The sequence below is a fragment of the Sinocyclocheilus grahami genome, unplaced genomic scaffold, assembly GCF_001515645.1.
Source record: "Sinocyclocheilus grahami isolate Dianchi unplaced genomic scaffold, SAMN03320097.WGS_v1.1 scaffold21.1, whole genome shotgun sequence".
NCBI lineage: Eukaryota > Metazoa > Chordata > Actinopteri > Cypriniformes > Cyprinidae > Sinocyclocheilus > Sinocyclocheilus grahami.
This window is the reverse complement of record NW_015505200.1, coordinates 4,565,582-4,577,785: the sequence shown is the minus strand read 5'-3', so window position 1 is coordinate 4,577,785 and position 12,204 is coordinate 4,565,582. Positions and strand designations below refer to the sequence as shown.

General features: G+C 33.6%; 1 protein-coding gene across 1 annotated transcript; it reads right to left on the bottom strand.

Annotated features, from left to right (window-relative positions):
* Nucleotides 1-3,055: 3,055 nt before the first annotated feature.
* Nucleotides 3,056-9,181, bottom strand: LOC107559125 (Golgi integral membrane protein 4-like). The gene is made up of 13 exons (XM_016242860.1): nucleotides 9,111-9,181; nucleotides 8,885-8,934; nucleotides 8,727-8,780; nucleotides 8,467-8,617; nucleotides 8,245-8,327; nucleotides 7,968-8,051; nucleotides 6,653-6,814; nucleotides 5,966-6,299; nucleotides 5,639-5,709; nucleotides 5,026-5,163; nucleotides 3,879-3,947; nucleotides 3,694-3,783; nucleotides 3,056-3,496 (listed from the first exon to the last, which is right to left on the bottom strand). The coding sequence occupies exons 4-13, from the start codon at nucleotides 8,594-8,596 to the stop codon at nucleotides 3,407-3,409; spliced, it is 1,251 nt and encodes a 416-aa protein (XP_016098346.1). The 5' UTR covers nucleotides 8,597-8,617; nucleotides 8,727-8,780; nucleotides 8,885-8,934; nucleotides 9,111-9,181; the 3' UTR covers nucleotides 3,056-3,406.
* Nucleotides 9,182-12,204: the final 3,023 nt, after the last annotated feature.

The following is a 12,204-nucleotide window of genomic DNA, read 5'->3' as shown; positions in this document are numbered from 1 at the left end:
CATTCTATAATTCTATATTTAAATCCTTTCACTTAACCCAGTAGTATATATGTATTTTACTAATATCCTGTATCCTTCTTCCTTATTTACTTATTTACCTTACCTTTTTTGTTTAAATATGATATTAATTCCTTTCTTTCTTCATCATACCTTGTACAATTATATATTACATGCTCCACTGTTTCTTTCTCCCCACAATTCCCACACAGCCCAGTCTCATGTATTCCAGTTATGAACAGTGAAGCGTTCAATCCCGAGTGTCCAAGTCTCATCCTGGTTATAATAACCTCTTCTTTTCTATTTCTACCACTTACACTTCTTTTAGTATTAACCATTTTTTTAATATTATATAAATGCCTTCCCTTATTACCTGTATTCCATATACCCTGCCATTCTTTCATAATATTTTCCTTAATGATAGTTTTAATTTCACATTTACTTAAAGGAACATTAAAATCTATTACTTCTCTTCCTAAAGCATTTTTTGCTAATTCATCAGCAGATTCATTACCAGTTATTCCCACATGTGCTGGCACCCAGCAGAATCCAACTACCACTCCTTTTCTTTGTATACGCCATAATAATGTAAATATTTCACACATCAAATCTTCTCTAGAAGATTGCCAAGTAATCAATGAAGTTAAAACAGAAGCAGAGTCAGAGCATACCACTATCTGGTCTTACTTCCTCTACCCATGTTAGTCCTATTATGATAGCAACCATTTCAACAGTATATATTGACAATTTAGATGTTAATCTTTTAGTTATGGATATTTTAAAATCTGGAATATATATTCCTACTCCTGTAAGCCCTGTTTTGGGGTCTTTAGATCCATCAGTATAAATGTGCATACTTGCATAAAATCTTTCCTGTATATACGTATTTACATTATATTTAATACTACCCATTTCCTCCCATTCTCTTTTCTTATCCAATATCTCTAGATCAATTTTAACATCAGGAATTATCCATGTTGGTACCTCTCCCCATACAGGTACAATCTATATTTGTTATCTGATATTTCTCTGCTGACTGATTTATATTCCATCCATATCCTCTCCCTTTGTTATTTGAGTATTCCCAGCAATTATTTAAAATATCTTTAGCTATATGTTTTCCAGAATAACTCTTTAAAGACAACCAATATACCAAAGACAATTTAACTCTCCTCAAGCTCAATGGCATTTCATTTGCCTCTACTAATAACGCATTGATTGGTGTTGTTTTAGTTGCTCTAAGCATATTCTAAGAGCTCTATTCTGTATCCTATCTAGACTCCTTAATATTGTTTCTGATGCTGAACCATAAATCATGCATCTGTAATCTATTATAGATCTTATCAAAGCTTGATATATTGTTAACACTGATTCTTTTTCAGCACCCCATTCTTTTCCAGCTATTGCCCTCATCACATTTAAAATCCTCCTGCATTTTTTATCTATTTCCTCAACATGCTTTTTCCAGGTATATCTCGCATCTAACCAAATTCCTAGATACTTAAAAACCTTTACTTGTTCTAAAGGTTTTCCATACAATAGTAGTTCAATATCTTTAGAAACTTGTTTTTTCCTACTGAACAACATATAACATGATTTATTTGTTGACATTTTAAAACTCCATTCTATACTCTATTTTTCCACGTTTTTAATAGCTGTTTGCATACTTGAAATCACTTGGGGTACATTTCGACCTCTCTTCTAAATAGCACCATCATCAGCATATAACACACATCCCACACCATATCCTAAATTGTCAAAAATATCATTAATCATAATGTTAAAAAGAATTGGACTTATTACACTCCCTTGTGGAATACCATTTTCTGCCTTAAAAACTGATGACTGACACGCTCCTACTTGTACTATAAATGTTCGTTCAAATAAAAACTGAGATAACCAATTACACATTTTACCATCCTTGATGCTTTAATTAATACTGAATCTTCTACTACTATATCCTTATATGTTTCACAATACTTGCTAAATGAATTCCAATCTGCTTTCTCATACATCCATTTTCTTTGCAGAAAACACCCTGTACTACTACTATTTACATTTATTTTACATACAATTGGAAAATGATCACTTGCAACTGTATTCTCACTGCTTACTTTGTATTCACATATTTCAGCCATTCCATTTGATATTAATGTTAAATCTATACTTGATACCGTATTCTCTGTTATATAAAACTTAGTACCTTCTCCTGTGTTTAAGCATACTAATCCTCTATCATCCATAAATTGTTCTATTACTTCCCCATTGAGATCTATATTTTTACTCCCCCATAACCAATTATGAGCATTAAAATCACCACACCATAATTCCTTGTCTTTTTTCAATATTTTCAAACACATTTATTGAAATCTTCTTACATGGGTTATAAAAATTATATATCACAGTTGTTTCTTCTCTAAAATATACTTCAACCACAACACATTCAATATCCTTAACCTCGTTTAATTCCCTATATATAGTTCCTTCTTTTATACATGTTACAACCCCTTAAGTATGTCTCATATTTTGTATTGAATATAATATAAAATATTGTGTTGATATTTTAAAATCTTTTTATTAGCAAAACAGTAAACATACAGCATTTACTTTGCAAAAACAAATACAGATATATAAATAATAGTATGCGCGGTCAAGGGAAGAAAAAAATGTAAGGGGGTGACTGAACATGAGCAAAAGAACCACATTAATCATAATTTTAATAAAGCTAAAAAAAAAAAATCCACATTTGTATTCACGTAAATATTTCAATATATAACATACTTTTTTTATAAGTACCTTTTATGTCTGCATTTTCAAATTATTTAAGGTTACTACTGAGAAGCATACAAATTTCATATAATAACACAATACAATAAAAGAGCTCATGTACAGCTTTACTATGTAATATTTTTTATATTTTTTATGGAAAGTCCAGATGTGAAATTCTCAGATGACAGTAATATACCAGACAAAAAGTAAAAACATTTGAAATGTTGAAACTTAAAAACAGTTACATTTTCTTTTCTTCTTCAACTTTTGTTGTAACTTCAATCCCCTTTACTACATTACTACTTTTAATAAGTGAAAAGAAAGAACTGAAGATTAATTTAAAATATATCTCCCTGACATTAGGAATTAAAAGTTTTCTTTACTTATTTTCATTCAGCAGGGTGCCAGCTCATATTGCCTTAGTAAGATCAAGAAGATACAATGCTTTGATTAAATATAAATGCTAAACAAATCCTTGTACTTGGGAGTACAAGGCACTTGCATAAGTAGTCACTTCTTGGGGGGGAAAAAACAAGGGATCACAGTTGTTGCACTTTGAGATGTGTAAAGCCACTCAGCAGATACTAGAATCAGTCCCCTTCAAATCTCAGGCTTTTGATTGCTTTGCCTAAGATCTACTTCATCCTCTTTTTATCATTTTTTCTTGGAAGCTCTCCATCTGATTGGCATCCTTTTCAGCTTCTGTGTTTTCATTCAGTTTATCAAGGCCCTGAAACAATTTTTTATATTTCAAATTGTCTTTGCTCAGAATGTACTTATTTAGCCTGTCAAACATTTTGTGCATTTACATTCTAAATACGCTGTTCTGCATTTTCAGCTAAAGTACAAAGTTAAAATAGTTTTCTACATGTTTCTCACTACTTTTATTTGACTGATAGGAAAGGACTTCTTAAGCATTTGGCTGACCTGTGCTCCATTACGCTCACTGTAGGGATCTTCTTCACTCTCTTCCTCTTCTGCTCTCTTCTGTCTGTCATGCACTGAGTCATCAAGAGTCTAATGGATGTTGCAGTGGGGATGATGAGAACAAGTCATTTTTCATGTAGCATTTTGTATCATTTCCTCAGCACACCAGTCTATCATTCCCTCACCTCATCCTCTACATCATCTTCATATTGCTCATCTGGCTGGTCCTCTTGCTGCTCTGGATTGCCTGCCACCTATTGATATAGTGCATCAGTAATCTACTTATCGTTCCATACCAGTGGGTTTAGTTCTTCTGTTGGCAACTTTGTCAATAGGTTTTTCCATTTATTTAATATATTCTATAGTATTTTGTCTAAATTAAAAATAAAACACTAAAAATTAAAATAAAACATTGTAATGTGCAATATGAAAATGAAAAAGTTATTACACGATTTGTGTTTTTTAAGATTTACTTTAAGATGACAAAGGTAATTTAAATCTGTAAACATTTGTAAAAATATTAAATAAATTCTTTAAAAATCCTACAATGTGATTTTCTGGATTTTTTTTTCTCATTTTGTCTCTCATAGTTGAGGTATACCTATGATGAAAATTACAGGCCTCTCTCATCTTTTTAAGTGGGAGAACTTGCACAATTGGTGGCTGACTAAATACTTTTTTGCCCCACTGTATACACTATCAAAAAACTATTCAAAAATGTGGAGTTGTTTTTGAAGAAATCTCTTATGCTCACTATGGCTGTATTTATTTGATCTTTTACAAATTTGATTTTTTATTTTAATATATTTTATAATGTAATTTATAATGTAATATATTTTAAAATGTAATTTATTCATGTGATGGCAAAGTTGAATTTTCAGCATCATTACTCCAGTACTCAGTGTCACATGATCCTTTAGAAATCATTCTAATATGCTGATTTAGTTTTAAAGAAACATTTATTATTATCAATGTTGAAAACACTGATAATACTTTTATCGAAACCGTGATATTTTCAAGATTATTTGATGAATAGAACATTCAAAACAACAGCATTTATTTGAAATGTTTTTTTTTAAATAACAATGTAAAAGGCTTTACGGTCACTTTTCATCAGTTTAATGTGTCCTTGCTGAATAAAATTAATTTCTTAAAAAAAAAAAATCTTACTGACCCCAAACGTTTGAATGGCAGTGTATGTTCAATATTGCCAAATAATGATACATTTAAAAAAAAAATTGTGCTAGTAAATGTCAGAGGTCAGTATCACCACAGACTTTATTCCATGAATAATATATGAGGAGCTTGTCTGTATCCTTCTTGTTAACTCACCACAAGCTGCTCATCCTCTTCAGGCCTGATCTTATTCGCATTGGTCTTGTACTCTGTTTCTTCTTCTGCCTCTTCAAATTCATCTTCGTTCTGCTTGTTGCCCTCATTCACAGCGTTCAGTTTTTTTTCTCCTATGCCCTGCTCAAAGGAGTCATTTAAGGAGAGAGAATAAGTCATTAATAGAAATCTTAAACTTCAAATGATATAATTTCCGGTGATAAACTTTAAAGAAATTGTAATTTGCACTTCAAAGTCAAATAATTGAGTTTTTCGAGAAATAATACAGAGAAAGCACAGCCACAGTGTTTATGCCACACTGCATTGATGTTATTGCATAATTAATTTATGACTCTGCATGCAATTTGTCATTCACACAGTGTGTAAGTGGTCCGAATCAGTTTTTTCCTCTCTACATGTGACACAGATTTCCGAACAGCATGAACAAACATTGATCTTTTCAAATCTGTTTTAGGCCTATTTCATGTCCGATCATGCAGTTCTTACTGCAAATACTCTCAGTGCAGAGAAAAATTAGCAAATGCAGATAAAAAAAAAAAAAAGACTCATTTTATATATATATATGATAACATACACACTGCATTATCAGACACACCTTGTCATTCTTTTGAGTCTCCTTTACACCATCTCGTCCAGCCATAATATAGTGTGATTGCTCTGCATTTCCTGTTAATTAAATGTTTAATTAAATGTGTGAAATTTAACAGCAATTTCTGAGTAAAAATATTTCTTTACCAATTTCTTTTTTCAGCGTAGTAACATAAATGTGCCATTTAAATGTATCCTTGAAGGTATTTTTTCTTTTTTTCTTTAAAAAATCATATTGGTAGCACTTTGGACTTTTGTGCTAGAACCCTTAGCTTCATAAAATACAGCAGAATCAGAAAAAGCCAATATCTGCCACAAAAATATCCTTCCTTACCAGCGATAACTGTATCCAAAGCCTCAAAGTGTACTTTGGTTCTGTGAAGTGGCTCTGTCTGTGTCTGTTTCTCTAGGCTTTGGCTTAGCGTGTTGCGAGGGTTAATGCCCAGCTCTACTGGGTTTGATAAGGAATGTTCCAGCACTGCCTTTTTCCTCTTATCCTCTCCTCCTCTATCCTTTGATGTGCTTCTCTCCTCTTTCTTGCCGTTACCTTCAGCAAAAATATCAATTTGCTGAGGCTGCTTCATTGCCACTTTGGTCGCATTGTTATTTTCAATTTCCAACACACCTTGAGGGGATAACCCTTTTCCATTTTCCTCATATCCTTCCACCTGTAAAGAAGAAACATCCGCATGACCAAAGTGTGGTGTGGCCTGATGATAAGACACTTGCATTAGCCACAGTCACACATTTACATTATTAGGTTACATGAGTCATCTCATGCTGGAGTTGACAAACTAGCCCAAATGGCCTTTGAATATATACTTCAACTGCAATAGAAAGTGAGAATAATTTCAAAAAAGGATTAAGACTTAATCCATTTGTGATGTGAGAGTGTGAACAGCACACATTCACGTCTACAGTAGGCTAATCCATAGACTTCCTTACTAATAAAGGCAAAGTAAAAAAACAAATAGTAAACGAGTTAGTCTTTTAACGTTGCATGTTACATTTCCTTCTGTACCTGAATTGGCTTATTATGCAGCTCCTCATTTAGGTGCTCTACTGTCTCCAGCATATAGCTGCGGGTGCGTTCAGTAGCAAATTTATCAATATTAGCAGCTCGGCCTGCACTGGATGCTTTATTGCGATTCTCCTTTAATCGCCTCAGCTCTTCCACCTGAAGCTTTATCCAAACATTGAATTAGGATGGAATTCAAAATTTCTTAAGTGATACTTTGTGATGCATGGATTGGGTTAATGAAAGTCAAATAGTATGAGAGCCGACTCTATGAAAGAAAGATGCTAACTCAGCACAGAGACTGTAAAATGTAAATTAAATAAACAGCCAAGGAGAAAATGTACTGAATTTATATATTATAACCTTCATAAATAATTGTTATAAAATATATTCCCCATTCTTACTTGAGAACAAAGGTTTATATAGTGTGACCCTACTGAAGAAATGATTCCTGCAATGTAAGGTCAGGAAGAATAAGTAGTTTACATGTTAGAATGTTGTCACAGTGGCACATTATATCCGGTCAGATATAATGTCAGTATTAAAATGTTAATGGCAGGCAAACATGCATCACTCGCTCAGGGTCAAATGCCAGAATGACACATCTGTTGTATTTACAGCTTGACCCTGTGGTCTGAGGCACAGAAAAAGATCGATCATAATATGAGATTTTAGACATGCTTAAGTTATAAATATTGCTAGGCATGACTTTCCAGCAAACTTAACTCTATTTCAAATCTCTTCGCAAATTTCAGCTGTCTTTGTAGGGTGAGATGGCATGAAATGAGGTGAGAACATGATTAGTAGGTTAAAAAGTTTCGAGTCAGTAACATTTTTTGAGAGAACGAACAAATACTTCTATTCAGCAAAGATACATTAAATTGATCTAAAGTGACTGACATTGTTAGCAAAAAAACTTTATATTCATCAAAGAATCCTGAAAATAAATTACACCATTATAATAAATTAAATAGTGATAATATTTAACAATATTATTCTTTTAATGTATTTATCTAACAAATGCAGCCTTTGTAAGCATAAGAGACTTCTTTCAAAAACATTAAAAATCTTACCAACCCCAAACATTTGAATGGTAGTGTATGTTTGTTGTATTTAATGGTTAGTTTAGCTTGACTATACCATCAGAAATTTAAAATTAAATAGTTTTCTTACATTTATAGCAAACACTGTATCTTAAATGTTAATAATAAGTATTGGGATACCCAGCAATCAGTTGTGATATACTTCAAGCATGATACACACACAAATACATCCAGATTCTGGCTAACTTAAAGCAGTAGTCATGACTGTGTATTACCTGGGCTGCAACAAGTGCATTTTTATGGTCTTGTAATGTGAGTGAGAGATGATCGTTTGAAGCTTGCAGGGTTTTGTGCTGTTCCTGAAATGGTGAGGACGAAAAGAATAACTGTAATTTCAGTATGTCTAGAATAGTAAAAGTCCAGGATTTAGGACTACAAACTGAACAGCAATATTATCTGTCCTAAAATAAAATACTACATGCAAATTCTTTAAAACGTCCTTTACACCCTAATCATATAATGCATCACCGAATCCTTTGTAGTTTCTCTGACCTGTACATCAAGTAACTGTGTGTAGATGTCCTGATGAGCTTTCCGCAGCTGTCTGTTCTCCTCTCGAAGGTTGTACACATTCTCTACAAGGAGGAAATCTGGTGATGAAAGACTCTAGCAAATGTACATGGTCAGGCGCATTTTATATGGCTGGAAATGAATTTGGTCTGAGCCTTAAATCTGATTACTCTGAATGCATACAAGAGTTTCACACAGATTTACCTTTCAGTCTGGATATTTCAACCTCCTTCTCCCTCTGCAGGTTGTCTATTTCCAGCCTGTGCTCATCCAGAACATGTTCGTGATCCTGCCCTTGATTCTGGTTCTTCTCTTGAAGTTCATAATATTGCATCTTTAAGTCTTCACGCTGGGACTGATTTAGTCGTATACAAAAGATGTCAGAATTATTATGTTTAACATCATCCACAATTAAAATAACTAGTTCTTGGGACTTTTTAAGAACTTCCATTGTGCCATCTCACCTTCAGTATTTGATGCTCTGTCTGCAGAGCATTTAGTCGATAGGTTGATTCTTGCTGTTAGGTCAAAACAAAAGTTATTATGCATCCACAGCAGCTGACAGCAGCTCTATCCTGTTTACACATCATTAGTAATTAAAACACCATAGGTTTTAAATGACCTTTTCTTTGTTGAGGGCCTTCTGTGATTCCCGCTTAAACACAAGCAAATCTATGATATATTGACAATCAATAGAGGCTTTTAAAAACAAAGGTGAAGCAGACTGCATTCAGCACAACCTGGACTCATTATCATTCATTATCTATCATCATTATCAAATCGCATCCAGATTAAGTGGGTTGTGTGTATCAGGAAATCAATTATTGTGCAAATTAACAGGACATTACCCTCTTCAGCCTTCTTATGCTCAAGTCTTTCTTTCTGGAGGGATTTCTCTAGCTTAGAATGATGATCATATACCACTGAAAAGAAAAATATATATTTATTTTTTAATGTATCCTGAGGCTTTGGCAATATTGCATATAAGCACTCATATGCAAATGTAATGTATATTAAATTTACATAAATGAAATATTGTCATATGAAGTAAAAACATATCATGTCTTACATTAACAAATATATCTACACCATACAAATATACATTTTGGACATATATGTCATGTACATATAAATCCATTCTAAAACCAGTCAGTACATGTTGATATTAAATATAAAAGATGAACATGTTAAAAAAAATATTACAAAAACATTTATAAAAAGATTTTTGTATATATGTTTTTTTTTTCTTTTTTTGCATAATGGTATTATTTTCAGCATAAGCAAATATTATCCCCAAATCATTACTGTAATGCAAATTTCTTCTCATTAGATAATATAAATTAGATAATATATAAATTATTAGATAATATATATATATATACAATTTTATTTTAGTTATACATGATGGTCATTAACTTCCAGCAGTTACTTCATAACGCATTTCAGAGATTAATGTACATCAGAAATCCATCCGAAAGATGACATATTCTTATAAAAGAGTGTTTTCTCGCCTAGTTGCACAAATAGTTATTATATGTTTTTTTGAAAGTCATTAGGCTACCATTTCTACCACAACAATTCCACCTCAATTCAGATTACGTATTGTGTTTATTAGCGTTGCGCGGTGAAGAAATACGGTGAAATGTTAAACATTGCTGATGTGAAATGCTAACGTATAGGCTAAATTATAAATAAAACTATTGTATTGCTATGGGTAATTCATAACATAGCATTTTATGCAGGTCCACAACTGAATAATATTTGCACACTTCGTGCATAATGTGACAAAGTTACAGCTTGAAATGATAAACAAGGCAATCTGCTGAGACCTTCCAGTTTTGTCATTTAACTTTCATAAACATGACTGCAAATCATAAGCCAGTTGTGTAAATCCTTTCATTTGTACACAGAGGAAGTTTCCAACATGAACTTTTCTTGCAGTGATTATGATGTCACAGTGGAAATTTTGATGCTACTAGTGATGCAAAGAGATCTTTGCAGTCCTCGTCTCATGGGCTGACGACGACAACTATGCCGTAGAACAAGTGGGACGAAGTATTGACTATAGGGTCTGGAGGAGAAGCCAGAGAGAGAGAGAGAAGAGGAGCAGAAGAGCTTGAGAAGGCTGATCCACCATCATGCCACGTGCACTGCTAAAGAACGAGAACTTTGGTACCAACTATTGAAAAAAAAATGGTTGAAACTTTTCTCTTAAGCAGATTCCAGGATTCCGGGCCTGACAAAACATTTGCTCAGTCTACTGCTGTTATCTGGGATGAGGATGTTGACTGGAGTATATGGGTTGATGGCTGGAAGGAGACCATCAACTGTGAAAGCTGAAGAGCCAGTCAGATGTGTCTTAACACTGGGATGAGTCGAATGACATACATGCTGTTCGCTCAAAGGAAAGTCAAAGGACAGAAAGAAGGAAGTGGAGTAACACTGCAGGCTCATAAGGCATCCGACCCCTTGTCCTTTGGTGAACAGCAGGCAAAGAAGGATCCAGAATATTTCCTTTGTCACCTTTGTCGCTACCTTTGTCTTAACATTTTAAAGTGACATTAAGGTAGGCAATGCTAGTCAACACAGATAAGTTGCAGGTACTGTAAGTTGCAATATTCTTGTATGTATGTTTTGTCATATCACAGTTTTATCAGTTCAGTTCAATTTTATTTATATAGCACATTTAAAAACAACCATGGTTGACCAAAGTGCTTAACAATGTACGGAAAAACGCACACACAAACAAGACAAATACAGTAAAAACATCACAATGTCTCAGCTCAGCTCAAAATAAAAGCCAAGGAATACAGGTGTGTCTTAAAGGCACAATATGTAATTTTCACTGCTAGAGGGTGCGTATTCAAAATAAATAAAGAGGCAAAGGCGTAGTTTGATGATGTGGAATCATGGGAGTTGTCATCTTCATCCACACAGCCGATGCAATCCGACGGGACTCGGACAGAAATCATGTTCATGGATGAGCTAATGTTTTATTAACGTAGTAGAATGAAGCAGGGTGAGGCTGAAAGCCGTGGAAGCGAAACGAGGCCGCTGAATGAGCACAACACACGGTTCGAAAGCAGCAGAGCTTTTATTATGCCACAGTCGACCACTTCCGCTCCTTCTGGTTGTGCTTATGTGGGGGAAAAAAGCAGCGTTGTTTTATCATACTAGATATATTTGAAAGTTATGTTATAATGCTACTCTGTGCGGTCGTCACCGGTCTAATAAAACGCACAACATATTAAAGCGTCTTTGGTGTTTCCATGTTTTCTACAAAACAAAACCGGAAATCGAGGGGTTATGACGTCATTGGCAGGCGACACAATGACACTATGGACACAGTCCGTGTCACTAGTTAAAATTGCTTATTTCTCTGGATTTAAACATTCTGCGTAATGTAAGTACACAAGTCAGCAAAATATATAACACTGTTCTAGTGGTTTTTGGATATTTTAATTAAAAAATCGTACATATTGTGCCTTTAAGTAATGACTTAAAAATTCCAACAGTCTGAGCAGTTCTTATGTGTACAGGTAAACTATTCCACAAATTAGAATATCACTCTGACACAACACTTTCAACACTTCTTTCATCAAAATAATCCTGCTGTGACTCAAGGATCTGACCTGGGTTTTGATAGACTTTCTCATAAAAAGTAGTAAAGAAATAAATGTTGAGTAGATCATAAAAAGATTCCGAAACAGTTTAATGTGTCCTTCATATAATACAATTTTAATTTTTGTCAATACAAAAAAAAAACAATTGCACCCCATTGGATTTCATTGTATGGACAAACTCATTATGAAAATTATGAAAATATTATTCTTTTGTGTTCCACATGGGGAAAATCATACAAAAAAATCATACATGACATAACGTGTCAGTAATGTGTGGGTGAGTAAATGATTACAGAAATTACTGACACGTTATGTCATG

Bases quoted from the DNA above. Each gene is read 5' to 3' on its own strand.
- LOC107559125 (XM_016242860.1), bottom strand. From the start codon at position 8,596: ATGCAATATTATGAACTTCAAGAGAAGAACCAGAATCAAGGGCAGGAT. The intron at 5,164-5,638 runs GTGTGTCTGATA...TCCTTTGAGCAG, and splicing joins AGACTCAAAAGAATGACAAG to GGCATAGGAGAAAAAAAACT. The intron at 3,948-5,025 runs GTGAGTTAACAA...CTATATCAATAG, and splicing joins AAGAGGATGAGCAGCTTGTG to GTGGCAGGCAATCCAGAGCA.